Source organism: Arvicola amphibius, chromosome 3, assembly GCF_903992535.2.
Source record: "Arvicola amphibius chromosome 3, mArvAmp1.2, whole genome shotgun sequence".
NCBI lineage: Eukaryota > Metazoa > Chordata > Mammalia > Rodentia > Cricetidae > Arvicola > Arvicola amphibius.
This window is the reverse complement of record NC_052049.1, coordinates 151,012,696-151,036,645: the sequence shown is the minus strand read 5'-3', so window position 1 is coordinate 151,036,645 and position 23,950 is coordinate 151,012,696. Positions and strand designations below refer to the sequence as shown.

The 23,950-nt window shown below is 41.2% G+C and overlaps 1 protein-coding gene across 2 annotated transcripts in view; it reads left to right on the top strand.

The window, feature by feature from the left end:
- The first annotated feature begins 4,436 nt into the window (after nt 1-4,436).
- Nucleotides 4,437-23,950, top strand: part of Hmgn3 (high mobility group nucleosomal binding domain 3) — a 39,970-nt gene continuing 20,456 nt past the window's right edge. For both annotated transcript variants that reach the window (XM_038323715.1, XM_042054795.1), the window contains exon 1: nt 4,437-4,572. In XM_038323715.1, the coding sequence (XP_038179643.1) occupies nt 4,558-4,572 (15 nt within the window). In that variant the 5' untranslated portion in view covers nt 4,437-4,557. The remainder of the gene's footprint in view (nt 4,573-23,950) is intronic.

Sequence of the window (23,950 nt, the reverse complement as noted above, 5' to 3'; positions counted from 1 at the left end):
GGAAAAGAGAATAGATGGTTTCCTGTCAGAGGGTCCAGAGGACCTTGCTCTCTTGCAGCTAAGAGCTACAAGTGTCGGTCCAACAGTTAGCATAACAACACTATGAAAAGCTATTGCTTGCAGGAACTTCCGGTCAGGTACCCTTTGAGGGTCCACAAGCTGCCTTGAATGGTTCAGGGAAAGACAGAGGTGCTTTTAATCTAGGGGTATACTTGGTTAATTCCTCTGGGTGTCTTGAAGCTAAGGAAGAGGAAGAGTGAGGGGGGAAAAATCAGTACCAAGCCAAGCTGGAAAACAGAACAGAGGGTGAGGTTTACAGGTCCAGCTTCACTCACAGGACTGCATTCCCACTTTGGGAAGATAATGAAGAGGGAAGAGAAGTTGACGTGCACTCCTTTACTACTTGTGATATCCTAAACCATCGCCCAGAACAACTATCCTCAGAGAGTCCACACTGTATTAGCCCCAAGAGCTGATCTGGAGGTGACTCAGCGTATACCAGACGAGACACCACTTCATAAAGACATTCACTGATGTCTGCATGGAGGGTCCTGGAACAAGGAACAAATGTTCTAGTATTCGGTACATTTGTTTAGAGAGCATAGAGCTAGGCTAGACTTCTCAAATTCTAGAGCTAGAACACAGGAAACCTAGCTGAAACATAGACTCCCAGGCCCAGTTTTGAAATTCTGGGTTAGCATCCTGGAGTTGGAGTCAAGGGATGGGTACTGTTAGCAAGTTACTCATTTGATTTGGATCGGTGGTTCTTACACTATTCTGGCTGTTTTAGTCTCTCTCAAAGTTAGCATGTAAACAAATGAGAGGCTTTACCAGTAACACAAACAAAAATGGAATGTTTTTGTTTGTCACATCATAGACATATTTATGTATGAGCGCCTTCTATGGGAAAGAATACATATTTGTCTTATTATTGCTCCTTCATCAGTTCCTTTCTCAGCTTCTCCCCGTTTGCTGTTGTTGTTGTTACACTAGGATTCGCCTTGGCATTCTTTGACCCTTAATGTGACCTGGAATTAGAGTTATTGGAAACAACAGTACTACAAACTGCAGATCCAACTTCTCCAGCAAAAGCCGGAGGGAAGCTGCCTGAGCGTTACATAGCTGGGGAGGGACAGGTGGGAGGAAATTTACAAAACAGTCTTTTCCTTTCAAACTCCCTTTTGATTTTTCCTTCTAGATTTGAAGATGCTGCAAATTTCTTCCAGAGGCAAATTACTAGAGCCCCAAAGACCCACAACGTTCATTAGAAATGTGTACTACTGTTAAATATATTTTATATTACAGTACACACACATACCAATTCACATGCACGTGCATGTGCACACACACATGCATGTGTGTCTTTATGTGCAAAGAAATGGGAAATGGAATTAATCTCATTTTCTTTTTAATTACTTAAAATTCTATTGTGTCTAGTAGTACATGGTGCTATTACATTCTGTTTCCACTCAAGAATCTATCGTACATTGAGCACATCCCCTTCATGCTCCTCACCTGCCCATTTCTCCTTCTCTTTCCATCCCTCTGGTCCTCTCTGCTTCTCTAGACAGTTTCTCTTCTGTTTCCTAATTTTTCCTTCTTTCTTCTTCAGACAGCAACTCCCTTGATTCATCCGTTGTCTGAGCTCATGAAGTATCTGCACCTTGTTGAGAAGCTTTCACTGTCTCAAAGGATGATCATTGAGAAAAAGCACTAAAAATATTCTTTGGGATACACCCAACGGCAGAGTCGTGCTTGCCTCCTAACAGTGTGATCTCTGCGGCCCCACACTTGGCAAGTTCAGGCCTCTTTATCTCTTAACCTGAAATTCTAGCTGCCTATCCAGTCATTCTCTTTGCCTCCTCCTCTTACCATCAGCACTGATTCCCCAGTCTTGAAGGGTAATAAAGGCACAGCTGTGGTGGGGGGAGGGTACACAGTTCCCTTGCCCTGCTTAAACAGGTGCAACCCATATCAAAGGAAAGGCACCCACTGCTGTTTGCAACTGAAGTTGTGATTTTCATTATTTGGAAATGAACTAAGAGACTCAAACACTCAATGTTTTTCATAAGCAGCTTTTAAAAAATTATTTATTAATTTTATGTTATGTGTGAGTGTTTTGCCTGCAGGTGTGTATCCATGATGCCCTTGAAGGCAGAAAAGGGTCTCTCACTTCCCTGGTTCTAGAGTTATGGATGGTTGTGGACTGCCCACAATAGGGGGACTGGGAATCAAACCTGGGCCCTCTGTGAGAGCAGCGAGTGCTCTTATCCGCTGAGTCATCTCTCCAGCCTCACAATCAGCTTCGTTTATCCAGCTAACACGTTTCAATTTCACTGCAACTGTTTTATTTTGTGAACTAAAAAATGATTGTAATTTTGTTTGCTACTCTTAACTAAGTATTTGGTCTTTAAAACTAGCAATGAAAGAAACCAACTTTCTGGATCACATTTTATTACCAGAGGGAAAAAGTCACTTTATCCCTAATTCTGACACCTTTAGATCTCCATAAAGAAAACCAACAGGGTTGGGGATGTAGCTCAGTGGCAAAGCACTTGCCAAAAGCAAAAAGCACAATTCAACCCAGATTACCTTCTTACACTGCCCAGCCTCTTCCCCACACGTCTTACTAAAAATATCTTCCCTGGCATTTTCTTCTTCTTCTTCACCCATCAAGCACTTGGCAAATTAACTCTCCTTCAAGACATATTCCTTTTATTTGTTTAATGGTGAAAATATGAACCTCTAGGTTTTTGTGCAGCTCTAAAGCAAAGAATTGGTCTTACCTTAGTTATTTTGAATATGTCATCTACTGAATTTCAGAGAGAAAAGATCCATCAAAGACAACTGGGACCCTGTCCCGAGGAAGACTCGCTCTGACTATGAGCACAAAGGAAATAAAAGCCGCAGGACACTGAGGCACAGCAGGCAGTGACAGAAAGAGACCGAGCTACACCAGAGTTTGTAAAGATGCACCAGAAAAGGAAGCCATTCGTTACCTCTCGAGCTTGCAAGGATTCCAACTCATTTGTTCTGAAAATTAACAAGGAAAAGGTGAAGCAGGCGTTCAAATGAATTGCCTGATGACTTGTTTGATACTTCCATGCAGGCTCTGCGTGACCAAAGCAGATCTCATCTTATGTATTGTAAGGCTTCAGTGCAATTTCCTCTGATGAGACTTTTGCCTTGGGAACGATTCTGGGGCTAACCCTGCTTAGTTTAGTCTGCTTTTCCAGTAATTTTGTACAAATGAAATCACCCATCGCCGTGTCTTGTATTGACTTTCATTTTGCTTTTGCTACTTATCTGAACAGGGATAGCTCATTTCTTTGATGCAGAGTAATACACCATTGTATGGATTTATCACAACTTGCTCACCCATTCACTAGCATTTTTTTCTGCAGCTGTTAAGATGATCTCATTCCTTGTTATAGTCACATGCTGATTACACTGATTGATTTTCAGATGTTAGACAAATTCTGTGTTCCCAGGGCCAACTCCCCGGTTATGTATTATCTTCTTAATGTTGTTGAATTTGATTTGCTAATTTTTTGTATGTGTCTTTGTGCCTATGTTTATAAAGGGTGTTGATCTAAAATTTTCCCTCAACCCCACCACTGAGGTCCTTCACCAGGATGAAACTGACCCTTATAAAACAAATTCAGAAATGTATATTTTGCAATTCTTTATAGAACTTTGAGCAACATTACACTATACATGAAAGGTAACCTGGCAGGTGTTGTTTAAATGTACATACTTAAAATATAAATTTGTTCTTCCTTTTTTGATTTCTCCCTAATCCCCACAACAAACACATTATATCCATTTTCACACAGAATTGGCCAAATTTGTATGTAACTTGTAATCGCAGATTAAAATGAATAGTAATAATAACAGCAATAATAATAAATCACAATTAGACTGAGGCATTTTTTATTTGCTAGAGGTGGGACTGAGAGCCCTAGAAACTGTCCTTAGCAAAGGACCTTCCTACCCTGTACAGACCTGCACCATGAACACCCATTACAAGTTTTTATGAGTAACCAGTGTACAAGATACCCTGTGTTCCTATTTACATTATAAAGTTAACATGTCAGTACTTAACTTTTCTTTTCCACGAAGGTGCATTCTGCGCTAATCCAAAGAAGGCGCGTGAAGCAATGAAACTCCAAGATAGTGGCCTGAAGGCTACTAGTTCAACTGGGCATGCTCAGTCGCCAGGCAGATTTTTTTTTTTTTTTTTTTTCTTTTCTTCTTTTCCCAGTGAAGTAGAAACTACAACTGCGCGTACTGGGTGAGCGGGGGTGGGCGTGCCCTCGTGAAATTTAGAACGTTCCCTCAGCCAATGGGGCCTCGCGACCGGCTGGCGGGGCTCGCCATTGGGGGACCGGGATGCGAGCGAGTGGAGCGCCGGGGGGAGGAAGCGGAGGTGCAGGTCGGAGAGGCCGTGCTAGCCGAACCCATTGCAGGAGCAGCTGCAGCAGCTAGGCAACATTCAGCGGCGTGCCAGGCGGCCCAGCCCGTTGCTCTACTTTTTGCTGCACCAACGTAGTCATTATGCCGAAGAGAAAGGTAAGTCCTGCTGAAAAAAATTGCTCGCAGGCCTTCGAGTGTGCTCGGAGCAAGCCCCGGCGTTGCGATGGACGTAGCGATGCGCCTAGTAACTCAGGCACTGGGCACCGCTGCTGCCCACTCCTTTTGCAGATGCCTGTTGCAGACCTCGCTGTTCCCGCACCGAGCTCCGAGTGTTACTTTCCCTCCAGGGTCGTGTCCTCCTCTCTCCATCAACTCCTGGCTGGAATGGTTTCCACCTCTTGTCAGCAGCTGCCCGGGCGAGTGTCCATCCCCCTCACAGGAGTTTCCTCTTGGCAAACTCCAGGTTGTTCTCAGGGTGGAGGGAAAGCAACTGGAAGAGTCTCCCAGGTCAGGGAAATCAAAAACGGTGGAAAGAGTCTGAGGAGCCAGGCGGGGTCAGCAGTGTCCCCCGGGCCATACCCAGTGCGAGCGATGCGGGCGGAAGGCCGGGAGAGGGAAAGCCATGTTTCCCTACGCCAGCCCTGCTGCGCCGTGGACCCGTATGTACCCACTCCGGTGTCGGTGTCAATCACCGGCCGCGAGGGCGGGCGGGGCAGTGCGCAGCGCGGGGTAGGCGGCGAGGAAGGGGGTTGGTGCCAAGCACACCGACCCTGGCCAAGGTCAGGGGCCACCAAGCCCTGACTGCTATCCCATCCACTACACCACGCTTGGACGGGCCGGGAACTGGGATCATTTTAGTGTCTTTTCTGCCCCTTGTAGGTTGTGTCCCCTTCCGCGGAGGGACATCACGAACCACACGTGGGGTCACACAGCTTCTCAGGGTGGGGCTTTGACTTGTCATTGGACTGGTAAAGGAAGGGCAGATTTTTTAACCCCTCCCTGAGAGAACCAGTGTGTGAGAACTGATTCCTAAAAAAACAAAAGAAAACAAAACAAAACAAAAAAACCTGCCCAAAAGCCACCTGCCCAAAGGATCTAAGTCAACCAGTGTGGCCATTAAAGTTGGAACTTGATTCAGATAATGCCCCGCTTTCCCCCAAGACTGCAATGATTTGTGTGTGTGGCTGCATTATTTAAAACTATCGAAGCTTTAAATTTTTAGAAGCTTTTGCTTTCTTATATATTGTCACTGGAATTTGATTGTAAACGCTTCCACGCCTTTCAAATTTATTTTTATTACATTCATTTATTTTGTGTGTGCTGGAGACGCACTGGCACCCACATGACAGTAGTAGATTCTCTTCTGCCATGTGGCTTGTGGGTTGTGGGAATCGACAGCAAGAGTCTTTACTCCTTGAGCCGTCTCCCCAGCTCAGGCATCTCCATTCTTTAAAAGAAAATCAATCATATTAATTAGAAGGTCTTTCTTAGAGTTTAATGAGCACCTACCCTGCGTCTCATGCTGGGTGGAGTCCGATGTGCGTTATCTCATTGAATCCTCCTAACCATACAACTATTTTAGACTCATTGAACAGGGTCTGAAGCTGGATTGCCCAACATTTCATTAACCATTGGTTTATAGTGGAGCTGCGATCCATCCGAAGGTCTTACTGGCCACCATGGACAACTCTTCTCTTCATTTAGAGATGGGTAGGGACCAGGAGAGTTTAGGAAATCTAGAGCCTTGTAGTTGAAGAAGCTCGTGGCCTGCTAAGAGTAGGAGCTCTTGAGTCTCGTTGTTCAAGCTTCATTGGAGGGCAGCACTGTTGTACTAGAATGATGTCACTGTTTGCAGCCTTTTATCTGAGGTTAGTGACGAGATGGGAATTCTAGCGGAATCAGAGGAACTAATTATCGAGACATGAGTTACAGAGGGAGTTGAGACTAACTCTTTTCCTGGGAATTACTAACACATTTGGTAAGTAGCAGGTCACATACACCCTTTATGGATAATAGCTCCTGGTTTGGGGGAACTTTTCCTTTTAAACCTGATCACCAGGTTGGGGAGATGGCTCAGTGGACAAAGTGCCTGTCCCTCAGGCATGAAGACCTGGGTTTTATTCCCAGCACACATATAAAAATCAGATGCCTGCGTGCCCATAATTCTAGTGCTGGAGAGGTAATGAGAGTCAGTCTAGCCAAATCAACAAGGGCAAGGCTCAGTCAAAGACTTTGTCTCAAAAAATAAAGTGGAAAGGAATAGAGGTAGGTAGCCAACTTTGAGCTCTGACTTCCACCCAGGTCACGTGTGTGTGTGTGTGTGTGTGCGCGCGCGCGCGCAGACACAATTTACAAAGCAGAATAGGTAGTTCTTTAGACAAGGAAATATGGTGATTATAGTATGCAAATCCTCTGGCAATCACCTGGCTTTATAGACCTCTAAGGCCTACGCATGGATTGTCTCCAGTCCCTTTCTTGCACAGCTGTGCAGGCTTCACCTGGGGACAGTGGTTTTTAATGTCAGTTCCAAGGAACTCCAAGACTCCACTAAGGCTTGATGACTAGGTGGGATGGCTGTCACAGCCATGTGATCTGTGGCTGTCCAGCAAATCAGGTGTTTGGCCTCCAGATAACATTAAAAAGACTTGTTAATCAAGGACCCCATTTGCCCCTAGTTGAAGGACTGAGTATTAGCTAACTCCATAAAGGGTCCCTGCCTTTCAGAGAAGTAAAAGACGAAGCCAGTTTCTCCTCCATTCTTTCCTTCCCTTTCCCTTTAGAGATGGATAGTGACAGATCCTATGCCACATCTTATTTTCCTTGCCATCTCTGCTCCATGTTTCACTGGTTCATAGAAATGTTACTTAACAGACTTTTACACCCCGCATATCAAGAAGTAGTACTAGAGTCAGTGAAAATGTCTGAAGACCCAGCACTGTCTAAATATTGTAGGGACACAGTTGGTTCTCCGGGAGCTTATATTGAATTCAATGAAGTGATGAGATTAACAGACAGAAAAAGAGTTGACTGACATTTGGGCTTATAGAGGTTACAGAATGTGTTGTTCAGATTCAAAGACCAAGGATAGGTAAGAAGACAGGTTGAATTTGGACTGGTTGGTCTTGAAAGTGTGGGTAGGACTCAAGGTAAAATTCAGTATCATTTTCTGTTAGCAGGCATTTGGCTGCCTCTTCTGATTATACCCTAACACAATTAGGCCTCAGCTACACAACATCAAGGCCACAAGAGCATCCATATTATTATAGACTATTCTTAAGATACTTAGCAGTAAGTTTTACACACACACACTCACACACACACACACAAACACACACACACACACACACACACACGCGTTTGCTCATTAGTGGCATTAAACCAATTTTTAAATGACCGCAGTTTATTTTGTTTAAGCAGTGCAACCCTTCACTCTGTAATGTCTTTCTAATATTTAAATGAAGTTAAATCTTTCTAAGATTCAAATTTAATAATTTAAACTATTAAATTATAATTGTATATTAAATTATACAATTATAGTATTGTATAATAATATTGTATAATACAATGGGTGGTGAGTGAGCAAACTCTCACAGACTCAGGTGGTGGGACAATGACTGACTGAGTTCTAGACTGTTCTGTTCTGACAGCCACAAATGCCAGCAGAGGTCATGTTGTGATCTCATGTTCTATACAGAAGCGTTACCAGCAAGGCCTGGATTCAGTCCTGGCCTGGTCAACAAGCCCATTTTCACATCCTTTTTGTTTCTGATTCCTTAGCCCTACATTTGCTGTGTCTGGCACATAATGCCAGAAGTTGTCTAGTACAGTAATGCCCACAGAGTGGACCTGGTATGCATAGTGATCTCTTTCCAGAAAGGAAAGTCTGCCTATTCCTTACCATATCAGTTGTAGGAGTTCCCTGGTGGCATTTTTCAGGTCACTTTTGTGTACTATCATATCATCTGCAAATAATGACACTTTGACTTCTTTCTTTTCAATTTGTAGCTCCTTGATCTCTTTCAGTTATTGCTCTAGATAGGACTCCATCTACTATATTGAATAGTTATAGAGAGAGTGAACAACTTTATTTTGTTCCTGATTTTAGTGAAATTGCTTTGAGTTTCTCCCCATTTATTTTGATGTTAGCTATAGTCTTGCTGTAGTTTACCTTTATTATGTTCTTGTTTGTCTCTTGTATCCCTACTCTCTCCAGGACTTTTGTCGTGAATAGGTGCTGGATTTTTCAAAGACCTTTTCTGCATCTAATGAGATGATATTGTGGTTTGTGTCTCTCAGTTTGTTTATATGGTAGATTGCATTTACTGATTTTTGTACATTGTATGCAGATCCCTGCATCTCTGAGATAAAGCCTACTTGATCATGAATGGTCTTTTTGATGTGTTCTTGGATTCGGTTTGCAAGTATTTTGTTGAGTATTATTGCATCTATGTTCATAAGGGAAACTGGTCTGTAATTCTCTTTGTTGAGTCTTTTTGTGGTTTGGACATCAGAGTAACTGTGGCCTCATAAAATGAATTGGGTAATCTTCCTTCTGTTCCTATTTTGTGGAATAATTTGAGGAGTATTGATGTTAACTCTTCTTTAAAAGTCTGGTGGAACTCCGTCTGGTACTGGACTTTTTTGATTGGGAGACTTGTATGTAATTACTGTTTCTGTTTCACTGGGGGGTTATATGTCTGTTTAAATTGTTCATCTGATCTTGATTTAACTTTGGTACCTATTGAGAAAATTATCAATTTCTTTTAAATTTCCAATTTTGTGGTGTACACGTTTTTAAAGTGTGTCTTTATGATTCTCTGAGTTTCCTCAGTGTCTGTTGTTGTCTTCCTTTTTGTTTCTGATTTTATTAATTTGGATATTTTTTTCTCCATCTTTTGGTTAGTTTGGAAAAAGATTTGTCTATTTTGTTGATTTTCTCAAAGAACCACTCTTTGTTTCATTGATTCTTTCTAGTGTTCTCTTTGTTTCTATTTTATTGGTTTTAGCCCTCAGTTTGGTTATTTCTTGCCATCTACTTCTCTTGCATGAGCTTGCTTCTTTTTGTTCTAGAGCTTTTAGGTGTGCTGTTAAGTTGCTAGTATGAGATCTCTCCAAGTGTGTGTGTATGTGTGTGTGTGTGTGTGTGTGTGTGTGTGTGTGTGTATGTAAGCATTTAGCTCTATGAATGACTTTCATTGTGTCCCCTAAGTTTGGGTATGTTATGTATTCATTTTCATTGAATTCTAGAAAATCGTTAATTTGTTTCTTATTTTTGTCTTGACCCATTTTTCATTCAGTAGACAGTTGTTTCTTTTCAATGTATTTGTAAGCTTTCTGTTGTTACTGTTGTTGTTTATATCCTGTTTTTAGTTTTTGTTTTGATTTGAGACAAGGTTTCTCTGTGTAGCTTTGTAGCCTGTTCTGGAACTTGTTCTGTAGACCAGACTAGCCTTGAACTCACAGATATCCAACTGTCTCTGCCTCCCCAGTGATGGGATCAAAGATGTGTACCACCACTGCCCAGCGATATACTATCCACTTTAATTCTTGGTGGTCTGATAGGATAAAGGAGGTTATTTCAATTTTCTTGTATCTATTGAGATTTACTTTGTATCCAAGTGCATGGCCAGTTTTGAAGAAAGTGCTGTAAAGAATGTATATTATTTTGTGTTTGGGTGAAATGCTCAATAAATATGTTAAGTTCATTTGGTTTATGATGTCTGTAGGCTCCAGTATATTTCTCTGTTTAGTTTTTGTCTGGATGACCTGTTGGATTGTGAAACCGGGGTATTGAAGTCTCCCACTGTCAGTGTGTAAGGGTCAATATCTTATTTTCTTTATTTCATTTACAAAAGTGGGTGCCCTTGTAATTGGGACATAGAGGTTAAGAGTTGTAATGTCATCTTAGTGGATTTTTCCTTTGATAAGTATGAAGTGTCCTTTCTCATCTCTTTTTATTAGTTTTGGTTTGAAGTCTATTTTACTAGATATTAAAATGGCTACACCAGCTTGCCTCTTAGGTTCATTTGCTTGGAATACCTTTTTTTTTTTAAGAGTTTATTCAGGCTCTTCTGGCTTTTAGAGTCTCCATTGAGAAGTGGGGTGTAATTCCAATCAGTCTACCTTTATATGTTCCTTGCTCTTTTTCCCTCACAGCTCTTAGTATTCTTTCTCTCTTTTGTATGTTTAGTGTCTTGATTATTATGTGGTAGAGGACTTTCTTTTCTGGTCCAATCTGTTTGTTATTCTGTATGCTTCTTGTACCTTATAAGCATGTCCTTCTTTAGGTTAAGAAAATTTTCTTATTATTTTGTTGAAAATATTTTCTAGGCCTTTGAACTGGGATTCTCCTCTATTCCTAATACTCTTAGGTTTGGTCTTTTCATTAGTGTTCCAGATTTCCTGGATGTTTTGTGTCAGGAATTTTTTAGAGTGAACATTTTCTTTAACCAATGTATCCATTTCTTCTATTGTACCTTCAATGCCTGAGATTCTCTCTTCCATCTCTTGTATTCTCTTGGTGATGCTTACATCTGTAGTTCTGATTTGCTTACCTAGGTTTTCCATTTCCAGAATTACCCCAGTTTGTGTTTTGTTTATTGCTTCTATTTCCATTTTCAGGTCTTGAACAGTTTTATTCATTTTAATTAACTGTTTGTTTGTTTATTGACTTTCTTTAAGGGATTTATTCCTTTCCTCCCATTGTTTGTGTTTTCTTGGCTTTCTTCAAGGGGTTTATTCATTTTATCAAATTATTCATTTATGCTTTCCTATATTTCTTTAAGGGATTTATTCATTTCCTCTTTAAGTACCTCTATCCTTTTTGTATAGTTGATTTGAAGGTCTTTTTCTTGTGCTTCAGCTATATTGGACTATTCAGGGCCTGCTGTGATAGGATAGCTGGGCTCTAGTGGAGACATATTGCCTTGGCTATTATTGATTGTGTTCTGAGGCTAGCATCTAGGCATCTGGGCTTGGGGTGATTCTAAGTCTTGGTACTGATTTCTGGGTTTGTCTCTGTTGGGTGGGTGGATTTCCAGAGAATGTGGTGGTTGTGTGTTGCCATTTTCCTGGCTTGCTAGGCTGGTGTGTTCACTAGGAATGTCTGCTGGTGTTAGGGGCTAGGATGCAGGGATGAGTGGGGTAGGGAGGTGAGGAGGGAGTGGTCTGTGGGATCCACATGAGGTATGGACAAGGAGGAAGGGAAGCTGCATCTGCTATAGATGACCCTAAGGATTGGGTCTGGGTGAATAAAGAAAAGTGGAGATCTGCCCATCCATCATTAGAGCAACTCTCTTGGTCTTCTGGAAGATACAGCCTGTGGTTGAGTAGGGGATGTCCCACCCAAGTTGGGGACTGGGCCAAAGCCCAGGAGGAAGGGGGGAGGTCAAGAGGGTGTGGTTTGTGGAATCCACAGGAGGTGTATGGTGGGAGCTGCAGCTGGTGTTTTATTGGTGTACTAGGGATGACCCTGAGGATTGAGTCTGGGGGAACAGAGAGCTACTTTGAGATTTTAATTTGAGATTTTTTGTTTTTTAAGATTTTTTTCCTTTAATGGAAGGGCCCAATAGCATTGGACATGGAATGAGAGAGGCATAATTAACAATACTCAAGGTTTCAAAGTGTGTCTTTCAAAAGACTGTCACTTATTATAACAACAAAGATGGAGACTATAGATGAAATGTTGATAAATTTGGCTACATATGGATAAATATTTCAATGTGGGTAAATTACTAAAAATTTAAAATTTGTGAATTAAAAAAAACAGGAAAAATATCTGTACCAAGTAGCACTGAAACGAAGAGGTTTGCTATCTTGAAGAGAGTGTCCGCATGTCTTTATAGAGATGATAGGTATTGTTATAGGAAAAATATGCTCAAATAAAAGTAGTCACTCTGAGGGCTGTAACTGCTCTTGCAGAGAACCTGAGTTCCGTTCCTAGCACCAGTGTCTGGCAGCTCACAACCACCTGTATTTCGAGCTCCAGGGAATCCGATGCCTTCTTCTGGCCTCTATGGGCATCTGTACCCAACAGGCACACACAACACAGCTTAAAAAATAAGTAAGTCTTTAAAAATATTTACGTGTACTAGAAATCAGAGGTATGTGTATGTTTGTAATTGACAAGATGTGGTTTTCTTTAAATGATCAGACTAAAAGATGATCATTTTTTTAAATGATCATTCCTCCTGATGAAGCATTACAGATTCCTTATACAAAGATTTTTTTCAAATTGGTTTCTTTCCCATTCATCTGGAGAGCACAACTCAGTCACTTTTCAGCGAATTACAGAGCCATGCAACCATTCCCATTATCCAGTGTCGAAGCTCAAAATGATACCCTACAAAACAGCATGCTAACTCCCACCGTCACTGGGCTGCTCTTTTTTCTTCCTATAGTTGACTTTTCTGGAAATTTCATATAAAATAAACTTACAGTTTATAGTATTTTGTTTCTGACTTGTGTCATATTTTTGAGGTTCCTATATGTGGTAGTATGTGCCTTGTTCCATTGCTTTATTGTCTATTCATACTCTATTGTATGGATATACTGCCTTCTTGCTCTTCTCTTCAAAAGGTGAAAAGCATTCAGGTTGTCTCAACTTTTGTCCACCATAGATAATTCTGCATATATTTGTGTGTAAGTCATTGCATGGATACATAATTTTTAATCATAATTTTTTATCTTGGTAATAATTTCAGAAAGTGGAAATGGAGTGTTCCTTTGCACACATACTTTGTACTCTGCAGGTGTTTGCTTATGCATTTTAACTTAAAGCCTCATGAGCTTTAACTTACATTTCTATAGCCAGAGATGATGACCATCTTTTCGTGTGTGTGTGTGTGTGTGTGTGTGTGTTTTCCTGGAGTGCCGCAGATCAAAACCAGGGTCTTGTATATGCTCATGTTCTGCTTCTGAGCAGCAATGCCTGTTCAGATATTTTTGTCCATTCTTAAATTGGGTTGTGTCTTAGTTTGATTTTTATTTCTATGATAAAACCCCATGACCAGAAGCAGCTGGGGGAGGATTATTTGGTTTATAGGTCGCAGTCCTTCATCAGGAGAAGCCAAGACAGGAGCTCATGGCAGGACTGAAGAAGAGACCACTGAGGAATTACTGGTGTTCTTCCCACAGTTTGCTCGCTTTTTAATCCCCACACCAGTCATCAATCAGTGCAGTGCCCCACGGACTTGTCTACAAACTAGTCTGTGGAACCATCTTCTAACTTCAGGGTTCCTCTTCCCATACGGCCCTAGATTGTGTCAGGTTGACACATACACAGCTCAGGTTGTTTGTCATCATATAGACTTGTAAGAATTTTTATGTATTCAAGTTCAATTTTTGGTTTGGTTTGGTTTGGTTTGGTTTGGTTTATTCCAGACAGGGTTTCTCTGTGTAGCCCTGGCTATCCTGGAACTCTCTCCATAGACTAGGCTGACCTCAAACTCACAGGGAGCTGCCTGCATCTGCCTCCTGAGTGTTGGAATTAAAGGTGTGTGCTACCACCGCGTGGCTAAGAATTTTTATATATTCAAAATATAAGGTCTTTATGTTGTTCTTAGATATTTGTTACCACCTCAGGTTGTATGGCTTGACAGTTGACACCTTTCCCAGGGAGCTGTCTGGCTAACCCTGCCCTGACAGACACCTTTCCCCTGGAGTTGTCTGGCGAACCCTAACTTCTTACTTTTTCAAGGTTTTTGTCTAAGACCTTGTATCTAAATCAACATGGTTTTTTGATTTTTTTTTAAATTAACTTGGTTTTTGAAATCCTTCTAATTTTACTGAGCCATGAAATCCCTTATCCCCCCCAGAGCACCAAACAGAGGTACTATACATGTTTCTTGAACAAGTGGATCAATTAATTGTTTTTAAGGGAGAAAAAATAGTTAAATTTAATTATTTCAGACTTTGGGGGGAGATGCCTAATGTGGTGCTCGTATGCATTGTTTACCAGCCATGTGATTTGGTGCAGTTTATCTAGCCCCTCCTTCCTTAGCATCTTTATCTTTATCATTTTCTAGGACTCGGTTTCCTGGTGTGTAAGGCCAGGATAATAATATATTCTTCCTCACTGGGGATTAATTGAGCTGTAAGAGTACTTAGCACAGTGCTGGCATGGGGGAGGACAGTCATCACTGAGATAGGTGGTGAGAGTACTTAGTACAGTGTCGGGATGGGGACAGTCATCACTGAGATACTGATAGTACTTAGTACATACAGTGCTGGCGTAGGCAGAAGTGTCAAACATGGGTATCATCAAAATAATGAAATTTTTAATTATTAATAAAACCATAATGAAATAACGGACATGTCATCAACCCCAGGCTTCCATTTTGGGGGCGGGAGGGGCCAATGGCAGCTGATGTAGATAGGGAGCAATCAGTTCTCACTGATAGACGGCTGATTAACTGCAGTTGGTGGTGGATGACCAATAACCAAATCACAAATGCATGGGTCTAAGAACATAAGCTTTAATCTTGGACACTCTGCTACGGTTGCCTTGTCTCACAGAAGAAATTTTCCAAAATATCTCTATACATTAAGTTTATATTTAAAATTTTAATTTATAATTAAAAATCCCTTAGCAATCAGTTAAATAACCCTTTCCCCTCTATATTTCTCTCTTAAAATGCTGTGTTTGTTGACACCAAAGTTAAATAGGTTCTGCTTTCCTGTAGGTTGCAGTTTGGCAATGGTGACTGAAATAAATGCCATCTAGACTGTCTGCTTTCACAGTACCTAGTATGTTGAAATGTGCCGTAGGTCTCCTGAGTAATTTAAAAATCAGTGTTGAACATAAACCAGATCAAAATGTTGAGTTCTTTTTTTTTTTTCACCAGCTACTTATTTATTGTGCATTTCACCATCTTGGAAGAATTCAGTCCAATCCCTCTGTAGTTGTTAGTGAAGGTGTTTATTGAGTCCTGGCCTCTTACATCTGATGAGCATGCTCAGGAGCCTTGTAGGTGCATGCATGGCCACACATGCAGCAAGTGGTGCATCCATTCAGAAATGGGGAAACAGAGAAAACAACTTCTATCTTCAAAATGGGTTCCAACATTTAATATTTTAGGAGGAATTGATAGCGATAATTATCACGGGCATATATATCAGATTTAAATAACTAACTAGCATTATTGGATGTTATATGTCTAGTCGTTCTAGATTTGAGCTATGTGTTTTATGCTCTTTGGGCTCTTTAGTTGTGAAGCTGTGTTATTAGAATAAATACATAGAAGAGGTGCTGTACTGCAGTTTCATAAACAACACAAATGTTTACTGTGGCTGTGACATTCTGGGGACTTCTGTGAGTCAGATCCTTTTCTTTCACGTTGCTTTTGTAAACATAAACCCCTCATCCACTCAGTCAGGTCCTTTCAGCTCCATGGAACACACTGGAGCACCAGAGGCTGACACTCTCCCCCCCACCCCCGGTCCTTGTGAACTGTGACTTCATTCCTACAGGTCTGGCTCCAGAGACTGTGACCTCAGCCACAGAAAGGGATTATCAGGATTCAATGAAGTGAGGGTCTCATCTGGGTCACACAGCTAGACAACGAGAGAACCAACATTTTAACCCAGAAATTGGAAATTTCTCACATCTGTTTATTTCCAATAACATCAGCTCTTAAAATGAAAATGTACTCTAAGGGGCCTAAAAATGAAATGAGAATTAAATTGCATAAATAATTTATTGCTTATTTGTTTGAAATATTATACTTACTAAATCCAGCCTGTTGCCATCACTTCTAGGCACCAGTCACAGAAAGTTATTAGCCAAGATGTGATTATCTCTGCCTGAGCAAAAGGCTTGCTCCAGAGTCTAGGCCTGAGCTTGGGGGAGAAAACACATCATCACCAAACCGAGATATTTCAGTAACTACTGGTCCATAAGTAGAGTTATACACAAAATACACACACGTACACACACACACACACACACACACACACACACACACACACACACTTCCCCACCAGTGTATTGGTTTCTTTGAATATGGAAAAATATAAGTCTTTTTATTTTCTCATATTCTACAGTAAACTGTTTGATTTTGTATGTCCAAGGTACATTGCTTGTGCCTTAGTTTGTTATATGTAGCAAGAGAGGTTTTTCTCTGTGGCTAGGAACATGAAAATATACCTGATTACTTTGCACTGGAGTCAGAGATTGAGGTATGAAGTAAACCACCATTGCTTACACGTTGGATTTAGAAAATGGAAAGGTATTTTTAGTTTTAGAATGCACCAAATAATAGTGAAGTAGATTAATCTCTATGAAAATCTGTTAGACCTAAATAGAACTGGATGGATTTTTATTCTAATTTTCTGGATTACCATTGCAGTAATAACAAACATAAATTTAAAAATAGATAAATTAATATTGCTTTTGAATTATGTAATTATTTGACCACACATACACAAAGAAATACAAACTTTACACTGAAATTTGTTTATTTTTTATCTTTTTTATTTCCTTTTGAGGTGTAAGTTATACTTAAAAAACACTTTATTTTATTACTAATATTATTATGGGGAAATGCTCCAATCTGTGTGGACCTCAGAGAACAATTTTGTTGGAGTTGGTTCTCTCCACCTTTACATGGGCTCCGGAGATCAGATTCAGATTCTCGGGCTGCCAGTTCAGCACCTCTACCCACTGAGCCATCTCCAGCCCCAGCCCCTCGCTGCTGCTGCTGCTGCTGCTGCTGCTGCTGCTGCTGCTGCTGCTGATGATGATGATGATGATGATGCCTCTGTTTCTGCTTCTCCTTTTGTTGCTTCTTATTCCTCCTCCTTTTCTTCTCTTCTTTCTCCTCCCCATCCTCCTCCTTCTTCTTCTTTGAATTTTTCATTTTCGGCACAATTATTTAAACTCTGTAGGGATCCATGAATACTAGACCTCGTTTTTCATTTATATACTAATGGGGTTCAATTAAGATCTGAGGGGTAAGAAATCTATTCACAACGGGAAGCGTCTGTCCATGTGTTTTTAGTCTTCTCTATATCCTTATACTTCCTTGTTCTCCTGTTCTACATCGTTCTACATTGTTCATAGTTCTACAAACATTCCCAGTCATATGTATCCTTAAAACCAGCAATTCCCCAGCCCTAGCAGGTTCCAGGACCGGAATTCTTTTTGCCCCATAGGAAATCTGATAAGGGTTTTCACACTCACACACATGTAGACCCGTGGGAGTGGCTAGTACACGTCCGGTGAACTCCTTATTGGAGAAAGTTAGCTAAAAAAGGAATTAAATCATCGGGGGACTCTTAGGGGTGAAGGTTAGTGAGCTACATTATTAGGTGATAGGTAAAAGAGCTAAAAGAATTATTTTCAGTAAAATTATGAATAGGGCACAGATGTTTTTTTAACAATCAGCATGCCACTACTTTTCTCCCAGCAAGCATAGAGGCTACCAGGCAATCAGGCAACCTACATAGTCAGGGAGAAGCTGATGATTCTTGATCAGATAGCACATACACCAGATGCTGCAGTTTCTACAGGCCTAGGTCTGGAGTTAAACTTATTGATCTAAGGGAAGACCCAGGCCTCTAAATTATCAGCTCCAGGCTATGCTGTTATCAGCCATTCTGATCATGGGGGTTGTGGGTCTTTCTCTGGGTTGCAGTTAATTATCCCTCTGCTGTCCTTGAAAGTCCTGAACTAAAATCATCAGTAAACTGAGATGAAAGTGAGCATAAGGAGTTAAAAATCTTTGAAGTGGGGTAAAACCAGAGCAGCAGCTTGGGCAGGTAGTAATTCTCTGTCCTTGGAGATCTGTGAATATCTTAAATGGGATGCTCTTTGCCTAAACACTGACCAAATGCCTGCTGATAAAGATAATTGTAGGAAGGCAGATCTCTGCACTTATGTAGGAAAAAGGAATAAGGTCTAGGAGTAAGGAACTGTTCTAAACTAGGGAATTAATTCCCAAATATGTAACAGAAAGGGAGTTTAGCTACAGCGAAAAATCTACAACAAAGGACAGGCACTTTATTCACAAAGCAATAATGCGAAAAAGCCTTGCCTTTTGGTTTAGCCTTTACCAGATCCCTTGGTTCTGATGAGTTGCTCGTGAAAAGATGGCTGAGCAATTAATTACTGTATAATGTTGTAGCCTGTAGTAATGTACTAAAGACTTGAGGTGATCAGAATGTTCTAGAGATGGCCTCTGGAGGAGCAGGGCAACATCCCCATGTAATGCCCGCACTCGGGCAGCAGATGCTTGACAATACCAAACTCAAGACCTGCTGGGGTGTCATTGAAACAGTAGCTCACAAAACAACATCAAAACCCCTCCTTTCCAGTTCTGTGTGGGCACAATATGTAGAGTTTTTAAACCACGTTGCAGTCTGGTTTTGCTTTATTACCTCCCAACAGCACATTTAATTTTATAATTCTCCTTTAGCAATCATGTACAGATTTCATCATAGTTAACTGATATTTTTTAAAAAATATAAATGGGAGGTCATAATTGCTTACTATTTTTGAGGAGTTGGTTCATGTCTGGGCAAAGGAGAAAACAGAGCTGACTATCTAGTAACATCTCTGAGAGCCCTGGTGTAAGAGTTGAAAGATTGCCCCTCTACCTGGACAAGGCTGCTTGACCGCTCTGAACCTTTAGTCAGCTTTAAGATGGAAATAGTGAGGCTGCCCCTGTTTGGTTGGCAATGCTGAGAGGATCAAATGCAACAACAGAGCAAAAGCGTATCAAAGCTGTAAAGTGCTCTAAGACGACAGAGCCGTGCTAGGGGTGTGGCTCAGTCAGCAGAGCGCTTACCTGGTATGCGTGAAGCCCTGTGTTCAATCCCCAGCCCTGCATAAACTAGACATAGTGGCACACGTCTCTAATCCCAGCACTCTGGAAGTGGAGGTGGAAGGATTAAAAGTTCAGTGTCATCCTCAGCTACAGAGGAGTTCAAGGCCAGCTTGCAACACAGGAGAGCCTACCTCGAAAACAAACAAACAAACAAGCAAAAAGGGATGATTTACTGCCTTTTCTTTAGCTAGCATAGTGAGATTTTAAAAAAGCAAAAGTTATTATCTGTATATATGGTCATTAAATCTGAGCATTTGGAAGGTAGGCCCAGGAGTACCAGTAGTTCAATGCCAGGCTTGCAATATCGTGAGTTCAAGGCCAGCCTGAGAGTCTCAAACAAAACATGGACACCTCAACAGCTATGCTTTATTGGGACACTGTTTGTTGTTATTTCAAGAAGCTGTGCCTAGAGGGCAGATGGAAATGTCTGTGACATATCATGTGTTCCTTGCTTAGGCTGTATTTGAATTGTTTCCCTGAAAGCTCTTTGCTCTCTGCATCCCAGACCGGCAGTCATTTTGAATGCAGCTTCTTTGAAGAATAAATATACTGTTAAGAATATGAGACCTGAGTCAGTCCGCCTGCATCTTGGTCCCAGCGCTTTTACTTACCAGCAAGACTCCCAAACAGAATCATCTTGAACAAGTTGCTACTTATCCTCTGGCATCAAAGTCTCATCTGTAAAATGGCTATAATACTGCTTCTCCAGCCTCGTGAGATTGTGGTGAAAGCCAAGCCATTTGATCATTGCTTTGGACTCCACCATCATTCTCTGCACTACCGTCCTCAATCTCTCCTGTGTGCCCAGTACCCTGTAGTGTGTAGGACTTTTCTGCCTTGTGACCAGCAAGTGAGCCACTAAGTCAGGTCTCTCTTTGTTGTAGTAGTGAATAAATGCATATGCAGCATGAATGTGAGCCAGCCTAGAATCCAGACTTCCAATTTAGGCAAGACCTTTCTCCATCATCCCACATATGCACAAAACTAGAAATATCAGAAAAGGTAACCTTGGACAAAGAGACCACAGATGAAAAAGGTGTAGAATATTCTAAGTTATTTCTTTTGTATTGGGTTATATATATATTTAAACTCATGAAATTGACTATAGATACATGAAAAAGGTATTTTTGGTTGTCATTCATGTTTTGTTATTTATAAAATGTTTTTACCTTTCAATATAGCTTAGAAGATGGGTGTTTACTTAAGTTCATCCAGACTTCTGAACAGATAAACAGAGTTCTTTCTCAGCTACTTTGATCTTAACGAAACATTTGAGGAAGACATGCTATCTTGCTGTGACCTTAATCACTGTGGGTAGCTGAAGCACAGGCAGGGGAAGAGGTGACAGAACTTGATGTGGGTTTGGTCATTAATGATATGAATGTGATCCCTCAGTTCCGAGTGTAGAGTATCTCACAGTGACTGTACAAAGCAGCCCAGTGCTGGGCTGGGAAGGTATCTCCGTTATAAACTGCTTGCCTTGGAAGCACAAGACAGATCCCCAGGACCCACGAAATGCCAGGCACACCACTGAGTGTCTGCAGTCCTGGCATTCCTATGGGGAGATGGAGGCAGAAGCCAGGCACAAGCAGACCATCTCAGACCAGGCAGAAGGCAAGGGCCAACCCCTGAGGTTGTCTCTTTGACTTTGATGTGTACCGTGGCACGTGCCCACATCCCCACACATACGACAGGTGCACATGCGCATACATGTGCACTCACACACACACATTCACACACATGAAGATTACAAATAAAATAAAATAAAATAAAAGGGAGTACAGCTTGGCAGTGTCTCAAACTTGGAGCTACAGAATGAACAAAAACAACCACAACAATGTTAAACATAAAGTCTTGTGGCTTTGAACAAAACTTCAGTGTATTTTATGTCATAGCAAATTATTTCAGTTTCAGGAATTTTCTTGTTATTTAAGAAATTTTGTGCCAGTTTTATAGCTACTACCCTCATTTGTAGGGGAAAATGATCTGGTGTCAGTTAGTCTATGTAAATGTTTGCTGAGGCGGACAGGGTGAGAGATAGGCACCTGTCAGCCTTTCTCTTCATCCCTTAAATTTCCATTTTAAACCTCTGGAATGGCTTTCCACTGCATTCCAGTTCTGTTGGCCCAATTTTCTCCCCACAGTGAATTTAAGACCAAAAAAAAAAAAGTGCAGGTTAATCTATAAAGAAAATTGGAATAATTAAATATTCTTTAAAGTATCGACCAGTACATTAGAGGAGTCACCCAGTCTACTCTGTAGGTGAGGAGACGTGATTAGTAGCCTATTTCTATTCTGTGTCTCCTCTCAGCTTTAACCCATCGGCACAGACAGTGCAGGGGAAAATGGCTTGGTGCATGAAGTGCTTGCTGCGCAAGCGTGAGGACCTGGGTTCTGGTCCTTAGCCGTCATGTAAAAAGCCAGTGCGTGAGCACGGACTTGTAATCTCATAGCTGGGAGAAGCAGGGGTGGTGTGGAGACCTCTCTAGCCATTTAATGAGCTCCAGGTTCAGTAGAGAACTGGTCTCAAAAAATGAGATGAGAGCAATACAGAAAGACACCTGACATCTATCTCCAGCTCTGTGGGTGTCTGTATGCGTGCACACGCATGCGCACGCGCACGCCACAGGTCCAGCAATCCCTAATAAGAATTCTTAGCCTTCTGTGTGGCTCATGACCCTGCACCAGGAAACAGACCTTATTCTCTGTGGCTTCTCGCCACAGCCTCCGGAGCTTTCTCTGAATCACAGATCCTCAGTCTGATGCCATCTACAACAGTTCCAAACACATGACGAAGGGGGAAAGGATTGCCTCATCTCCTCGGACTTCCTGACTTTGGTGGGCAAAAGTGCTTCCCTAACAGGGTGGTTGCCACCATTTATGCCCAGTGAAGGTCAGCGCTGCCTGTCGGGTGGGTGGTCTGTGGACTAGAAGCACCAAGTTTCTTGGCTTTTCTGCTGGAAGGACTTACGGAATGCGCAGTGTAGAGCCTGCAGTGTACTTGAGTGACCGCATGACTCCTTTTGAGAACCCTTGGTCAGTGGCTAATGGTGATCATGCTCCCTCTGCCAGCTCCTCGTATCCCAGCAGGAGAGGAATTCCTAGTCCAGTTCCTTCCTTTACTACCAGTGAAGAAATTATATATATTGATCAGGAAAGCAGACAATATATGAACCAGACTGATAGCATGTATTAGAAAAACAAAAATGCCAGCTGTCACCAGGGATTTGTGTCGGGGAAGAAGCATGGCGTTCTTAAATGGGACCTAATACAACAAAATGGTTTTACTTTTTCTTCCAATATGAGTAGCAGTTTTTTTTTTTTTATTTAGAAACATTTTTAAACAGGAATCCAGGAAACAATAGAACATACTTATTTATCCACTGCCCAGATTTCACAAATTAGAATATTTTGTCTGTTTGCTTCAGGTCCTCCCCCTTCAAAAGTAAGCCCATATGGAGAAATTTTCCTTTGAAAATCCTGGGTCCCCTGGCTCTGTGGCCCTCCCTGGAGGTGCCCACGACCATGGTTTGTGTACATTCTTCCTGTACATGTGTTATGCTTTTACAGTTCATTCATATCTACATTCCCAGTATTAACCTGTACATGGTGTAAAATTTACAGTTAAGTGGGTATCCTCTGTTTCACCTCATCGGAGGTAGTGATAAATTGAGCTTTTCCTAATGACGTGGCATATGTTTTCTGTTCATCGTGCGATTTTGAGTTTTTCTCTTCTCTTCTGCCTTACCAACCAGAATTGCCTCATTCATCTTCCTGATTCGGGTTTTTCATAGGCTGAGACTTTTAATAGCAATCATTACATCTTATTATAAGAGAGTCAGACATATTTTGGTGTCTGCTATCTCCCAAATCAATGCCAGCCCCCCCCCCCAGTTGATTGAATTCATATCCTTCACCCCGTTTCCCATCTCCTGAGATTGTTACTGCCCAGAGACACCCCCAACTCCTCCCCACTCCCTACCCCTGCCCTGTTTGGTGGTTACAGGCTGAAGGAGGTTATTGAACGTGTAAAAAAGAAAAGAACCTGAATTTCCCACTTGGGTTATATTTAATCAATGTATACTTACAAACTGAAAAAAATCCCAGTATTGGGAAATTTTAAGTGTTTTTTTTAATAATCCAGGTAAAAGTATGATTTTTTTTTTAATTCTAAATGCACATCAGGTATTTGCAATGAAAATTTAGTGTTTGGTAGAGCTGGTCTGTTAAGTGTAAAATATACAACATATTTAAAGGATTTAATAAAAATGTGCAATACCACATTAATAATTCATATATTGGCATAAACAAAGTTAAAATGGCATAATGTTATACATCCAGTCAACTAAGACATCATGCATGGTCCTGTTTCTTTTTGCTTTGTTAATGTAACCCTCAGAAAATCTAAAATTACAGATGCTGTTTGTAACGTGATATAGGTTGGTGCTGGTCCCAGATTTCTGGTAAGACATTTAAAAACAAAACAAATAGTGAGTATTTTTTGTGCACAATAATTACATTTACCAGGATACTTCTTTTAATTTTTTCTTATCTGCCTGCCTTCCATGTAGATTCATTTTTCCTGTTTCTGAATTTGACCCTTCAGTAACAGAGCCACGCTGAAAGAAAGGCTTTGTTGGTGGTGAACTCTGTGTTTGTAATCTGAACCAGTTCTGGAATGGCAGCAAGGTGGATTCTAGGTTGACACC